The sequence below is a fragment of the Phasianus colchicus genome, chromosome 6 (assembly GCF_987193195.1).
Source record: "Phasianus colchicus chromosome 6, bPhaCol1.hap1.1, whole genome shotgun sequence".
Lineage (NCBI taxonomy): Eukaryota > Metazoa > Chordata > Aves > Galliformes > Phasianidae > Phasianus > Phasianus colchicus.
Window position 1 is genome coordinate 49,325,824 of NC_143441.1, and position 16,244 is coordinate 49,342,067.

At 45.9% G+C, this 16,244-nt stretch overlaps 1 protein-coding gene and 1 long non-coding RNA gene across 3 annotated transcripts in view; one reads left to right on the forward strand and one right to left on the reverse strand.

Annotated features, from left to right (window-relative positions):
- The window catches only part of CRHR2 (corticotropin releasing hormone receptor 2), a 131,902-nt gene extending 119,740 nt beyond the window's left edge, over positions 1-12,162 (reverse strand). Inside the window, exons 1-2 of one of the 2 annotated variants that reach the window (XM_090143222.1) lie at positions 12,029-12,162; positions 2,445-2,538 (exon numbers count right to left, since the gene is read on the reverse strand). In XM_090143222.1, the coding sequence (XP_089999348.1) occupies positions 2,445-2,538; positions 12,029-12,094 (160 nt within the window). In that variant the 5' untranslated portion in view covers positions 12,095-12,162. Of the gene's footprint in view, positions 1-2,444; positions 2,539-12,028 lie in introns of those variants that run through there. The other variant, XM_031607844.2, reaches the window with a different exon arrangement.
- Positions 12,163-14,536: 2,374 nt separating this feature from the next.
- Positions 14,537-15,952, forward strand: LOC149917610 (uncharacterized). The gene is made up of 3 exons (XR_016467563.1): positions 14,537-14,638; positions 15,166-15,341; positions 15,456-15,952. It is a non-coding gene; the product is annotated as an uncharacterized LOC149917610 (long non-coding RNA).
- Positions 15,953-16,244: the final 292 nt, after the last annotated feature.

A 16,244-nucleotide genomic window follows, 5' to 3' on the forward strand; every position in this document is an offset into this window, starting at 1 on the left:
TACAGACAACGGTTCTGGTCTGATTCTGCACATCTATAGTGCTGGGCACCAAAGTTCACTGTGATAAATCCTTGCTTTTATAAGGGTCCAAAATTCAAGATGCACACAGTAACCTAATTTTGGGTATCAACAATACAGAGTTATTCATTTATTCTTTTATTCCTTTAGAGGGAAAAAAAAAAAAAGATAGCATTTCACAAGCATAATATCTCAGTCTCCTTTTAGATCTTTCTTTAGGATGAAGAAATGCAATTCTGACTAGAACTTCACTGATGATAAAGAGGAGATCTCAGTACTGTAGACCTCCATTTTTAATGAGAAGACTCAACAGTTGAAAAGTACAGACCTTTCTGAAGATCCTGCAATTGTCACGTTAGACAAGAGGAGCACGCAGTGTCTAAAAGGTCCACCGTATAGACTTACACAAAGAAAAACTAAGAAGTCCCACAGCTGTGCTTGAATCCAGGCCTGTGTCCAACCTGCCTGAAAATGAGGCAGCTTAGGGGTTTGCTACTTGTATAAACCTGCACTCAAATAAGATTACAGGCTCATAGGGTTTTGAAGCACACTGCAAGAACGGCCGTGTTCCCAAGCATCACAGGAAGGTACGTTCAATAAACACTTTATAAAGGTGTGCTGATTGTCTCTACATAACAATCGAGTCTCATTAAATCTAGGATAGCGCTTTACTTCTTTGATCAGTGATACCTTACAATAACAGAGCAATGTAAGAGACTTCTGTGAGTCCTCTCTGCCTTGTTTATCTTAAAACTCTATTATAATAGGTGCATTCAGCTTGAGAAGATGCCTTGCATTCATAGATGCAAATAACCCAGAAAATTAAATTTTTGCCAACAATCGAGAAGAAAAATGTTTGCCAACTTTTAAGACAGTCTGCTGTAAAATTTAGTTCTATGCAATGAAAGCTCCGGAAAAGAAAAAATACACTATGAATTAATTGAGAGTTTTACAATAGTATTTACAAAAATACTCAGATGGCAAAGAACACCTGAAAAAAAGGTCCAAAGTTATAGAAGTTTCCACAAAACCTCAATTATCCTTCCTTTGTTTCCAGCCACAAAATGCAATAGTTGGTCATGAAAAGTTATACAAGTGAATATGCCACAAGGCAGTTGCTCCCTGGAATACAATGGCACGAGTTACAGAGCTCAGGCTAGACTCATAATACAGGTCAATGCACCCATTTATATGCAGATGAAGAGGCAGTTAAGGCAACACAACTTTCAGACTTCGGTCTGATCAGAATATTTAGATCAGTTTATTGTCCTTAAGTCAAACACAGCTGATCTGATATACTGTATGGAAAGAATTTTTCTTCCTTGAACCTCATTTGCTTTGTCATTTCTCTAGGCTGGAGAACTGCATGATTAATAACAAAACGATTTCTGTTCCTCCCTCTATGAGGATTTACTGTGGGGAAAGCACAGTGCAAAGCAGCAAAAAACAACCCTACATCTGCCCCCAGCAGAATCACTCACTGCACCATGCACCCTCAGTCCATCTGCAGAGGAGTGACTGACTTTAAGTGTGCCTCTCCTCCTCCTGAAGCAAAGTCAGATCCACTTTCACATTTCTTACCAAATCATTTCTGTGTTGATGCATTTTAGCCAGGAATCAAACACACGAATCACTGCTTTGCTCTGTTTTCAAAAACTGGAATAAGGAAAGCCTTAAATCCTCCTCATATCCTCCTCAGCCCTTCCTCCTGTCTGCATTCACCTTCTGGAGAATCTGTGATATTCCTTTTTCCCTTCATCCCACTGCCCGTTGCCCTGTAATATCTCCGTCTTCTACCAGAAAAGACTTATCTCCTAACATGAAAAGAGTCAGGCTTTGAAGATTTAAGATCAGGAAACAGAAATTGTAAAGTTAAAAGGTTAAACATGTTTTGATTTGAAGGACTGATGTCTTTCACAGAAAATAATCCATTGGCCTGACTGAAATGGTCCAAGGTTCATCTGTAGCTTATATAAGCTGTCAGTCAGGTCAGAGAACCTGGCTCTTCAGTGAATGGCATACAAGGACAGGATTTGGCTACCATGGCCACCTTTGCTTGCCCAGGCTGGCTATTCCATGTGGCCCATGGAGAACTGCAGACAGCCTGTGACACTGAGTCCAGACCAGTCCAGATACAGGAGCTTTGGAAGTACGGCCCCTCAATGACCTTATTGGTGTCAACTCAACAGATTAAATTACAAAAAAAAAAGGGGGCTGTCATTATTACTTCACTTGGAGCTCTTTCCAGGTGTGCAAACTTCAAAGTTTCCTTTTCACATCACACCACTGTACGTTGCTGCAAATGAAATTTCAAGGCTGGAAGCACTATGTTTATCTCAGCAGGGAAAGATGTTCCTGGAGCAAGGACACTTTGAAAACAGATCCTACAGTAACAAGAAGCCACTGAGAAACAGAGAAATAAATACCTGTGACATTGGTGCGGGCTGACAAAGCTTCACAGTACTTTTCCAGCAGAACAGACAAGGGCAGGTTCACAGAAGATTCACAGTGGAGAACTATCTGGATGAACAGACAGAAGTACAAACAAACAGTAAAGCAGCAGCAAAGGGCAGAATTTCTTAATCATGACTACAAAACCCCCCAGCATTTCACAGCAGTTCCCATTCATAGTTAGTTTGGGTACAAACGTTCCCTTATGACAGAGAAATTTATGCTTATAGTTGCCTTGGTTTGTGACAGCAGGTTTCATTCATCTGTCTAAAGGCAGACATCTCCAAATGAACCACGTACACTGGATCTTTTCTTATGCCATCTACTCAATGGCCTTACCAAAGTCAGGGTACAGTTTAGCTCTCCTAACAGTATATGCCTACAACGAAGTAGGTTAATCAAATCCCATTAAAGTCTATGGGTTAAACTTTTATCAGCTACACTTAAAAGCCTACCTGACTGCTAAAAATCATTACATGGTCAAGGAGAGGCAGGAATTACCAAAGGGAAGGGGTGAGGTGCTGGAACAGCTGCCCAGAGAGGCTGTGGATGCTCCATCCCTGGAGGTGCTCAAGGCCAGGTTGGATGGGGACCTGGGCAGCCTGGTCTGGTATTAAACATGGAGGTTGTTGTCCCTACCTGCAGCAGGGGACTTGGAGCTTGATGATCCTTCAGGTCCCTTCCAACTCAAGCCATTCTATGACTCTACAATTCTATGATAAAAGACTTGAAATAAAAGTGCTTCCACTGACTGCATGGGGAAAGGTGGCATCCCTGTAATGTGATCCATTGCTCTAAGGGCAAGTGCTAGCAAGAGTAAAAGTAGCATCATCAATGTGGCATTTAAGGAAGCTGCAGGTCCAAGATAGGATAATAGCACCAAATAGATTTTAGGAAATGTGCATTCAGAGATGAAACCAAGAAATATGTTGTCATGTTCAAGATTGAAAATTAAAATTACTGAAGAGCCCACTGCAGACAAAGGACAAAAGCCAATATAATTGTACATCTCAAGGTGCAGCTGAAATGGGAGCAAGAGAAGCTCTTGAAAAGCCCTTGAAGAAAGGCAGCGCTAAAAGTGCTGAGAAAATTCAGGAGTCACACATCAATGACAGAAACCTCCATTTTCATACTGTGAAACAAAATCTTCCTGACTTCTTCTGAAGGGATGTAAAGCCTTGGCAACAGACAAAATGCCTCTGCTTTCCTACTTATGCAGAATGACTAACATAATACAGGGAAACAGCCACACTCTTTGAATGCTGACACTATATTTCAGTGCTTTCAGATGCATTAAGTGACTGCAGAGCCCTTTTTATATCAGCAAATTCCCTACTGCTCAATAAGAAGTGGAATGAACGACCATGACAATAGAATTCATCAGCTATGTTGGTCTGGAAAGAAGTTTTCTTTGTACAGTACCACTTCTACGTATTTCTCACTTTGCTGCTATTTCACATAAGAGGAGGTCTTGGAAAACAAGCAAAAATCCTTTCTCAAATTTTATTCTTTTCGAACAAATATCATGATCTCAGGAAGGAAGATTTGAACTTCAGCTGCCCATAGCAAAGCCTTGCAGCCTGGTGGCCATGCACGGTCAGGACGAGGAGATGTGGAAAGGCCAGGGCTGCCATCCTGCAGGGACAGCACTCCAAGCAAACCTGCCTGAAAGCAGACTCTGTTATGGTTGTGTCAGACCCGGCCACGTGAGCTGACATAGCAAACGTAATTCGTCCCTTCTATCTCTCCACCCTTCCGCCTCCTCTCAGGCCAAAGCACTTGGCTCGCTTCAAAGAAGAAACTTGAGACATCTCCATGCACTGTAAATACACTGCATGTTCAGCTGTCCGCTTCCTAAGATGACGGGAAAGAACAGACAGAGGTCAAGTTTAGCACAGCGTGTGTAGGAACGAAAAAGGTTAAATGTCACATTTGCTTTCGGGTCAACTTGGGTTCATTTGGCTAAAGGGAAAAGCACCTTCTGCTTCTTATGTTACTTTTGCTTTCATTTTCTATCCACTAACCACAGCGGTGTTGTCTTGCATATTAACCTGAAATGCCTACCTTAATTTCTACTGAGGACATCTACAAACAAATGAAAGCAATGCATGAGACACAGATTAAAGTGAAATGGAGTCCCTTACTGTCTCAGCAGCGGGACCAACTATTGGTCTGCAGGCCTGTTCTGACTGCAGAACAATGTATGGAGCCTTTGGTCAGTGTCCTGCCTCTCCTGTGGTTATCTCCTTAGATCTTTTCCCTTGGCCATGATCAGTGTTCTTCATCAATCCGTGACAGGTCTTTATCTCATGTCGCTCACACTGGAGAGGTTGGTTTCTTCTCTCAAACACAAAGAAATGGTCACAGTAAAACAAATGAGTCCAAATGGGTATGGATGGGATCCAAAACTGTCAGTACAGGCATGAGATCACCAGAGAGATGGAATGGACAGCATCTTAAAATTTAACTATATCATAATAAGAAGCAGCAAAGGATGAAGTCAGCATGACTGAAAATGCAAAGAGCTGAAGTGGGAGAGGATGACACACAACAGTGCAACATTTGCTGTCAAGATAAGGGAGGGATGCTCGGGAGGCAGTGAATGCCAAACATGGACAAATGCATACACTCTGCTTTTCCATTCTCGTATAAGAACTCCCAGATGCTGTATTTCAGTTGTCTAATAGCAGCCAACTTTTTAGAGAAAGCTGTTAGGGATATCTGCTGCAGATATATACATTCAACAACATTTATCCCTACTAAATTATAGAATCACAGAATCTCAGAATGGCCAGGGTTGGAAGGAACCTCAAGGATCATGAAGCTCCAACCCCCCTGCTGCAGGCAGGGACAACAACCTCCACATTTAATACTAGACCAGGCTGCCCAGGGCCCCATCCAACCTGGCCTTGAACACCTCTAGAGACTGGGATCCACAACCTCTCTGGGCAGCCCATTCCAGCACCTCACCACTCTCATAGTAAGGAAATTATCTTTAGACACCAAATATAAAAGAATAGGTAAAAGCATTCTTCATGGCTAGAGAAGATATGAATCCTACATGACCTTATGAACACACTGAGGAAGATGAAGCAGCCATCCAAAACAGGTTTTGTAGTTATCAACCACAAAACATACACTTTGTCCACAGCTGTCAAGATTTAGATCCATCTTCTATCTCCATTGCCACATAAAGTTTCAGCCTAAAGTAGGTATTTATGCCCTGTAAAGACTCATCCTGAGTACAGTTCTGTGGTGACAGATTAGACATTAGGCAATTCTAATTAATTAGTTTGAGAAATCCTTCTAGCTCGAAGGCAACCTGAAGCTCTCCAAATGCCCCATTTCTACAATGAGATCAAGTATTCACCTGAACGTAAGCCACAGCAATTTTTAGAGCTGTGTAACAGAATCGGGAAGGAGCATCTCAGAGCAGCAGCCCAATTAAATGCCAGAAATGTTAGTCTGTACCCACAGAAGCTCAGTTTAGGGAATCAGACGCATCTAACTTTGCCTTGAAAATACAATTAGTGGAAAGCTTAATGCAGCTAATTCAAAGCAAATCCCAGTCCTCCTCAACAAAACCCATACCTCGTTCAAATACAGCTAGGGAGCTTTCAGGGCATGCGGGCATCAATAAAGATTTACAGGGCCTCCAGCCATCACCAGTGTTTGCCTATGGAAGCAGATGCTTTAGCCTGGGAGAGGAGGGAATGGCATTTTCCTGTAGTAAGGATGGTTACTTTCCTGTCCTGCAGCTCCTTTGCACCCAAGATGTATGCAGGAGAGATGGTCGCTCAAAGACAGTGCCAGAAGGCCACCACAGTGGAAATATTTTGCTTGCTGAAGAACCAAAAAAAGTTCAGTCCTATGCTTAAGATATCTTTGGCCTTTCCCAACTCTGTTACTTAGCTTTGCTTAACGCAGCAGCATTTGGCTGTATGCAGTCATTTGGCTCTGCTTCACCAGAAAAATAATTTCCATTTGTGACAGAAGGTCTAAATAGAAGTTTTCACAGGAATCTGCAACCTGAAGCCTAAGCCAGCTAAGGTTACAGCAGAAGGACAGATTGCTAGCACAGTTCAAGGAAAAGCCTCCTTTTCGAGTCATCCTTCAGCTCTTTCACCTCACCTGCCTCTAGGTTAATCCCAGTGGCTACATAAAGCTGGGAGATGCTGCTCTATGATCTCAGTGCCCAGCAGGTATTCTGCAGTTCTTCCAGAAAGTCTGCAGAAGCAGAATGTGCATCTGCAAGGAACGGGAAATGTGACCTCAGTTCAATAAAGCGGCCACACACACATTTAGTTCTGAGCATGAAATGAAATTCAGAAATAAATTAAAAAGTCTCGAGCATCTGCTACACTGAGACAACAACTAAACAGCACTGCTGTCTTCCAAACTTGACGTTGCACCTTCATTAAGCATCTGCCTATGTGCACTGCTGACTAAGGGTGATGGGGGGACATTCTGCACTCACTGCATGCACTGTGCGCCTTGCTGAGCCACAGCATGCAAAGGGAAACTGTTCAAAGCTACCCATCAGCTGGATTTGTCTGACCAAATCTCTCCCAAAACAATGAGATATTAAAAAGGATTAAAATATTGTTTGAATCATGGGCCACATCTGTCTTCAAATAAAACTGTAGAAAGGACAGGCTTTCAGTTTCGTTATACTTGAAGAGTTTTGCTCCTCATTGCACATAACTGTAGATATCAGTCTAAAAGGGCAGAAAGCCTTTCACAGCTCTGGCTTCACATCAACCCTTATCCTAAGTCTTTACACTAGGACCACGACTAATTCCTTCCTTCATGAATATTTGTGGAACTGGCTTGCTGGGGGATTGTTACTCTATGAAGGGTCTCTCACATTGGTCTATATAGCCGATCTCCCAGCAGAGAAGACAAGAGGCAAGAAGAGGAAAGATCCTCACTCTTTCCGATTTGGAGCTCACCTACTCAAAGTCCTGTCTCCAAGCCATCACTCTGGCCTTCTTCCCTGCTCTGAAAGAATGAAATGACAACAGAAGGTGCAGCCTGGCTCCCGGATGTCCTCGCTCCCAAGACAAGGAAATTGCAGGAGCAGCACAGCAGCTCCAGGGCCTCAGAGAAAGCTGAACAGTTGTGCCTACGATGTCCACACTACAAAGCTCTGCCAGGGCTGCTGGCTCACACACCATCCCTCTGCTCCTGCTGGCATGAAACTCCTGAAACCCAAGCTATGGCTGGGCTGTAGGAGCCTGCTACTGCCACTCAAAGGGAATTGATACTTCAGTCCATGCACTGAGATGCCTGCTAGCAGAGCCTGGCTGCCAGCCCCGCAGACAGCCTGTTCAGGTTCATCAACACGCTTCCCTTAATTCACTCTCGCCTCCCTCCCTCCTTCCTCCCACAACTTCCCATTGGAAAAGCCACCCCTGGGAGATGACAGAACCCCCAAAACTAAGGCAGCACCCAGATACCAGCATCACAAAGCCTCCAATGTCCCAGAGACTTGAGTAACAGCAAGAGAAATCATCCCAAAGCTCTCATGGGCAGGTGGATCCCTTCCAGTCCTCTGGCTACTTCAGCTACTATTACCAGGGCAAGGGTTTAGCATTGTAGCGAGGACAGCTAATGTATCTGAATCTCCATTGGCATTACTCACTATTTACTTTCCCGGCATACACATCCCAAAGTGGATAATTATTCATCCAGTATTATGTAAAAACTTTGTAGAACTTCAATTAGTTTCACTTTCTTACGGCTCTGTTGAAGAAATATTTTTCATCTCTTGACAAACCAAAGGGATTTCCTTTCTTACTTAGAGAAAACAAGCCACCTTTCCATACAAACACACACCGTTCATTTGCTTGTTCCCAGAGAAGCTCGGCTTCCAAGTCCTCCACCCATTTAGATCCACAGTAGAGCTGTCGGTATGAGTCTTGTCAGAACAAGGTGTGCATGGGCAGCACGTCCCCAGCCTTGCCCAGCTACGAGGTACTCATGAACTGGAGGTCAGGACAGGATGTCACAGCCTGTCTCTGCCAAGTGTCTTTCTCAGAATGCTGCTGTCACTACACAGCCCTTCCCAAACGGCCTTTGTTGGGATGCTGCAGGCAAGCAGGCCTGCGAGAGCTGCTCTAAATGATCCTACGCTGGGAACTGATCAGTGCTTCCAAAAGCAGGACGTGCTGTATGTCAGAGCTCATTGCAGCGAGCACCTAACACTTGTTGCACTGCAACAAGGAGTGCAGTTCTGCTACGCTGGGATGTGGTTGATGAAATTCAAGCAGCCACTGATCTGAAGGACAGCTTTTGCAGGCCGACTCTCAGTGCTAAATGACCAGTTCCTACTTGTCTTCCCTTGCAATAAAAACTACAGCAAAGTTTACCAAACTCTTCAGAGCAAAAAAGTCAAACACTCAAAGCTCTGCGCCAAACGCTTGTCAGCTCAAACCAAATATAGCCATTTTCAAAGCTATTCAGACATAAAGAAAAGGATTAGCTGGGGGGAAAAAAAAAGTAATTCCATACAAAGGATTGATAAAGCAAAGCAGCGGCGAGTGTTTAGTTGTCAAGGCTGGCTGTTAGGAATAGAAAGATGAGGAGGCAAAGAGGATGCTTCTGCAAGGCCTTGGCACGTAGCACTGCATATCTGTAGAGGGGGCAAGGAGGTGCCACGGGGCCACTGCAGAGCTCCAGCCTCACATCTGAGAATTCATGTTTGCACTTCACGTGGGAACAGTCAGCACCTGAGATCGAAAGTGGGACGGGACAAAAGAAGGATGTTGTCAAGATTGAGATTTGTAGAGGAAAATGTGAATTACTGAAGTGTCATTTACTGGATAGGGTTTTACAGTGAAGCAAAGCAGCTTTCCACAAAGCCTCCTCCTATGTCTTACGTGCTGCAAACCTGAAAGTGACATAAGCTAAACGTCATCAAATTCAGCAGTGATTAAAGTGTGCTTCTACCACCTGCATTTACTCATTTCCCCCACAAGAAAGAAAAAGCAGATTCATTTTTCAAAAATCCATAACTATACGTATTTTTTTCTAATAGCAATTTTTTTAAATACCTTTTTTAATAACGTAATGAGCAAAAACAAAAATAAAAGGAAACACAGAGACGCCGTTCCTTTATAAGCTGGTATTCCCCACTGCCCTGCTGCTTTCATTGTGAATCTCTCAGCTCATCACATCAGCAGCAGGATCCCACAGTAATCTCCAGCAGAAAGAAAGCTGATCGCTGAGCTCAAAGCAATGAAGAGTTTGCTTAGAGGAAAATGCCTCCCTCGGGCACTCAGTGAGAGCTCTGAGCAATGGGAGTAAAGCACGCTCCATCGGAGCTAATAAATCAAACAGTGCAAAGGTCTGTTTTAAGCACTTAATCATTTACACTGTTAAATTTTTAGAATGGTTCCTGGCCACATTTTTGCCCCAAGCAATCTAGCAGTATCTCAAACAGTTCCCGGGAATGACCTGCGAGTTAGGCTGCTCCGTGGGCTGATCTCAATATGCAGTTTGTGCAAAGTTTCCCTATTTTAGAGGCTGAAGGAGTTTAGCAGTATGGACACGAGCCATCCAGCCTGAAGATTGAGTGGCTGTCCTGGCAATCTTAATGTACCAGCAGAGGTAACAACCTATGTGAGTGAAACTCAAGAAGTGTGGAGCTGACGGCCCTTGCTCTGCCTTGTCCTTCTTCCTCAGCTTCAGCAGGAGGGCACAGCTGACCTCTGGTTTGCAAAATGAAAACACAGAGTTAGAAGACCTCTGCTGCTCCTGGCAGAACAGTAATACAAGCAGATGTCTTACACGAATGAAAGCTAAAGTCTGCTTTCCCTCAAGCTAAGTGCAAGTATCACAGAATGGCCTGGGTTGGAAGGGACCTCAAGGATCATGAAGCTCCAACCCTCCTGCCACATGCGGGGCCACCAACCTCCACATTTAATGCTAGACCAGGCTGCCCAGGGCCCCATCCAACCTGGCCTTGAACACCTCCAGGGATGGAGCATCCACAGCTTCTCTGGGCAGCTGTTCCAACACCTCACCACTCTCATAGTAATGAACCCAAGTACGAGAATCACTGAATCATTTCATGGCAAAACTACCATCAACCATCTTCAGCCATTCCCTCCACACCCCCTCCTCCAAACTACGTGAGCTCAGCAAGGGCTCTATGTCTGAATGTCAAAACAATCATTTGCTTTTTGCTTCGTGGTTTGCTTGTTTGTTTTCACATCCGAGTACTTACTTGCATTTTCCAGTGTATCATATGTACAGAAACCCTTCAAGTGAACATAAATCTCAGAGCCTGAGCAAGTCCTCACCCCCTGACCGGCCCTGTGAAATCTGACAGCCCATTTGCACCAGCATTTTCACATGGCAGATCCACCGTGCTAAAAAGCTGCCTTGTTTCATACCTGCAGTCCCCATAAAACACAGTGCTCAGCTGCTGTGAAGACTTCAGCTTCCTTTAGTAGTTAATGCCATGAACAGCCATGCCTATGCTCAAACCCACCTAAGTGAATGGAGCCACTGAAAGGTTCCAATGGAGCTCTGAAAGGTTTTCAAGTTAAATAGGGACTTACAATCCTAAGAGGGCTCCATCCCAACAAGCTCCTCCATCTATATACTCAGAGTATATCCAAAGTAAGCATTCATCTCTGAATAAACACCTCTTACAGACACTTGGCACTGTGATGTGACTCCTAGTGGTTTTTTCTTCCTTTCTTTCAGGGCAACTAAAGAAACAAGTCGGCCACTCAAATGTACACAAACAATTCCAATGCAAAGCTACAGGAAACTGAAGAAAAAAGCCGTGTCCATAGATTAGATCTACAGGGGAAACACAGGGCGTTTTTTATTCAGCGACAAAGAATGAGTCTGGCAGCAATGGGCACCTGGGTACTTGTGATAACCTCATGGCAAAGAGTCCTCCTGTCTGTGTGGGAACTGAAGTATTGTTCTGGACCGATGGAGATAAATAAGGGAAAGCACAGCTAGAAGGACGAGAGCAGTCCAGAAATCCGCTGCTTTTATGCTATGGGAGCAGCCATAAGGAATTAGGAGGCAGATCAATGCGTCTCCTGCACACCTCACACACACACACAGTCGGCCAGGCTGGGCAGCGTGGGTTGGGAATGTTGGGTTTTCAGGTTGCACCCAAACGGGCCGACCTCATCGCAATGATGGTGATGGAGAAAGATCGGAAGGAAAGATCTGGCTGATGTTCTACTGGAGAGAAAGTTGGAGCAAACGCTTGGGCAGATGCACGGATTGAGCGCCCGCGTTGAGAAGGCGATGGAAGCACGTGTCGAGAGCAAGCACGGCACGGCAACCCGCGGAGCCGCGGCACGAAACTCCTTCACGGATAATGGCAAAGCGAGGAGAGCCGCGGCGCAGCCCGGGAGCTCAGCGGGGACCCAGGGCTCGGCGGCCGCGGGGACACCGCCGCGTTCCGGCGCTGAGGGGCCGCAGAGCCGCGGCGCGGACCGAGTGGGCTCCCGGCGGGGCGTGGGGCGCCTCCCGCTCTCCCTCCCACCCCGCGCTTCCCCACCCCCTCCCCGGCCGGGGCACTTACGGGCAGGAGAAGGAGCGCGGCGGTGGCCGCCGCCGGGAGGCTGCGCTGCGGCGCCCGTCCCGCCATGGGGCCGGCGGGGGCTGCGGGGGGCTGCCCGGGCTGCGGGGGGCTGCCAGGGGGCTGGCGCTGCCCGTTCAGCCGCGCTGCCCCTGCGCTGGCATCTCCGCCGTCCCCCCCCCCCCCCCCCGCCCCGCTGCCGCCCCTCGCCGCCGCCCCGCAGCCGGCCCCGGTGCCGCCGGCGCGTCCCAGGGCAAACCCCCGGAGGGAGGGAGCCTGGCGGGGGAGCCGAGCCCGCCCTCCGCCCGAAGCGCCGCGGGGATGGAGGCGGCCGAACCCCCCTCGGAGCGCGACCCCCACAGCTCGGGGATCTCCGTCTGCTTCTACAGTGGGGGTAAAAGGAGGCACCCCTCGCCCTCACCCGGCTCCTGTAGTGACCTCACTGCGCACAGCCCTGCTGTGAGCTCATCCCTTCCCCAGGCGCTGAGTGCGGTGTTGAGCCCTTTCCGCGAGCACAAGGTGTGAGGAGGTTGCCTTCAGTGCCGGCCTCCAGAAATAATGGCAGTCTCCCTCAAGTTCCCGTCTGCTGGGGATTCCGCTGGCCCAAAGTCTCCAGGAGCAATGCAGCTCCCCGTGCCTGGGCTGTAGGCACAGCCGGTGACCCTCTCCAAAACTGGGATTTCTCACAACTCGCTGAATAGACGTTGTATCGATGTGGAGTTGGCCTTTTCTCTCAGATAACAGTAACAGGACAAGAGGTGATGGCTTCGTGTTGCGCCAGGGGAGGTTCAGGTTGGATATTAAGAAATGTTTCTTCTCAAAAAGAGAGGTGATGCACTGGCACAGGATTCCCAGGGCTGTGTTAGAGTCACCATCCCTGCAGGTGTCCAAGAACCTTAGAGATGAGGCACTGAAGGACGTGGTCAGTGGGCATGGCGGTGTGAGGTAAAACAGTTGGGCCAGAAGATCTTAGAAGTCTTTTCCAACCTTAATTACAGAATCATAGAATCATAGAATGGCCTGGGTTGAAAAGGACCACAGTGCTCATCCAGTTCCAACCCCCTGCTATGTGCAGGGTCACCAACCAGCAGCCCAGGCTGCCCAGAGCCACATCCAGCCTGGCCTTGAATGCCTGCAGGGATGGGGCATCCACAGCCTCCTTGGGCAACCTGTTCCAGTGCCTCACCACCCTCTGTGTGAAAAACTTCCTCCTAATATCTAACCTAAACCTCCCATCTTAGTTTAAAACCATTCCCCCTTGCCCTGTCACTATAAAACCTCGTAAGCAGTCTTTCCCCCTCCTGTTTAGTTGTGATTCTAAGTGTGATGCGTACACCCTCACCATCATCCAGGAGCAATGGGCATCAGCTGCACCCCATTATCCTCGTGCCATACACTCACTAGCACACTTGCCCATGGGGTATCTGGCCTTCTGCTGTCTTGCCCTAGGATAGTTGTTAGTTATAAGGGAACTAAAGTCTCATCAATTTGGATGCCAGACCCTGTAGGGGCCCAAAAGCTCCTGTGTCTAACAGATACCGATTACACACTGCCTTCAGCATCCAGCCATCCTTACAGTGGATGCATCTGTGCTATTGTCAGACTGCAGACATCACACCAAGGTCTGGGCTTCCCAGTGAATCAATGTCATTACCTGCCCACAGATGCAGCTGGGACTGTCCCTAAAAGCCCAGCCATGTCCTGAGTCACAGCTGTGGAGCAGAAGTAGATGTGACCTCTTTCTATCCCAGCCCAGCTGCTGGATTTCCACTGAGAGGAGAGTCATGCATTGCCTGTCACCCCCAATAAGCAAAGCCTACCCTGGGCACCTTGTGGTCTCCTTTCAGGGAGGCAGTGCCTCCTCCTCCTATCTGTGACATTGTCTTTCTACCACTCTTCTTTGTTGTTGTTGCTTTTTTTGTGTGTGTGTGTGTGTCCAGTTAAAATTGATTGACATAAAGGTCATGGTAGCACAGAAGAAAAGAGGAAAGAGTCCCTTTTGCACAACAAATTCCCAGGGTTTGCATGAGCTTAGCAAGGCTCGCTTGGGGTGAGAAGTGCCTGGACATCTTTCTCTGGGGTGTTGTATTATTTTGCCTTTTGTCACTTGATCACAAAAGGCATAAAGCAACAGCTTCTCACCCTCTCCAGAACACCTACAAGGAGGCTTAAGTACCTAAACCCATGCAGAGGTTGAGCTTAATACAATGTGAATATCACAGCAAGGTGATAGATAGACTCTATAGACAAGAAGACCTGGGGAAAAAAAAAAAAAAAGGAAAAAAAACCATTATTTTCTCTTTTCTTTCAATTATTCAACAGTCTGAATGCATTTAAATATTTAAGCTTACCTACTTTTTTCCTCACTTGTCATTGTGCTCCACCATTTGTTTCCTTTCATTATTAAAAGAAAACAAAGCCGTAACTCAGTGTTGCATACTTCCAATTAATATGAATGTTTTCATGAAAATGCAGAAGGAGGAATAAATCCAGCAGAAGCTTTTATTGCATTTAAACATCCACCTCCAGGACTGGAAACTCACACACAGTGGGATGGCATGAATTCATGAGAACTGGTGAAAGAAGCCTGAAGCTGCAAGTGCATAGACATAGGTCAGTTCCCTTGAAACCAGGGGGTTTTTCCATCACATTACTCCACGGCTTTCTGTTATGATTTATCTCTGTTTATTACACTGTGCAGAACCAGAAGCTCATAATGTTAACGCTGTATCGAAATAGTACAAAACAACCCCGAACTATGACTATCTAAGGATTAAACTGATCATTCCTTCTGTCATGATTCTAGGGCTTTTCCACTTATGGATGACTGCAAAATCCAGCCAGAGCTTTCTGTTGACTGGGTTGGTTGCTTAGAAGGTCAATCCCCTTCAGATTCCCTTATATTTTTTAAGGGGTGAGCTCATGTTGCAAGCTTCTCCTTCAGTCCTGGTGCTTCTGGCTGCTCTTCTCACAATCATCTCCTTTTATAAAACTTACGGGGGCCTCCATCATACTGTTTGACTTTGTGTGTAAGATTGGTGAAAGATTTGAAATGCAGACAGAGAGATGTGTATAGATACAGGTAGATGCACACAACATAAGCAGATGTTTTATATGAGATACAAGCTTTGTTCTTTCAGAGAGCGGATAAAGACCCGTGAGACCAACAAGCAGAGATGTAGGAATGCAGGAGAACATGACAGTTCTGATCAGTTGGATGGAGAGAGTCTCCATGTAGGATCATGGCATGGATCCAATTGCTTAGTTCTTGCTCAAATGACTTTCAGATATTACTTTCAGCCATGACCATACAAGGGTGAGTATTTTTTTCTTTTTCCTTATCTGGGGATTTGAGTTTTCTGTTGTTTCTTTGTCATTGTGTTGGTTTTTTGTTGTTGTTTTTTGTTTGTTTTTTTTTTCCTTTTCAAAGCTCAAGTCCTGAAAGAATTTAAACAGATCTTAAACCCTAAACCTGCAAATGATCTTACTGGGTCCCAGTGGAGAAACAATACAGAATCCATCCTCATTGGTGGAAGGACATGGCCAGCTCTTGGTGTAACACCTATGTCAAGAAGGTTCTTGCCATACCTAAAACTCTGAGAAGTTTCCACAATATAACCAGGTAGTTTGACAGGTAACAGAGACATTACACAGTATGTAAGTATCCAAAGGATGGAGTTGGACTGAAATATTAGAACACCTCTCAGAAGGATGAAGCATCTTACAGTAAAAGGAAAGGGAATCAGTAAGAAATATCAAATGTATCTCCCCAGGTGACATCAGGAGCTCTCTTCTGAGAGTGTATTCCCAGCAGAGCTATGGCAGGGATGACTTTACTGGACTACTCATCTGCAAAGTAAGACACCAATATTCCACTATTGTCCTAAGATCAGTCTATATGGACTGAGCTCCAGTTGCTGCATCTGTCCTGTAAGTGTTCTAAAAGACACATTCTGTATTTTCTCTTGAAGTTGAACCCGAACTGAAAAGTCCTGGGATCAGAAAAAAGTAAGTGATGAACACAGGCATACGGTTGCTTACAGGGTGGTGCTTGCACTTTATGGTAGACTTTCAGTGGGTGAAAACAACCACACAGCCTGGGCTAATGACTGTAGTCTCAATCTCTACATAAGCCCCTCTCTACACAAGGCAGAATGTAGGTTTCACTCCTATTTTCAGCATCCAAAAGTTGTAAACTTCCGTGGAAGGTAGACTGGCT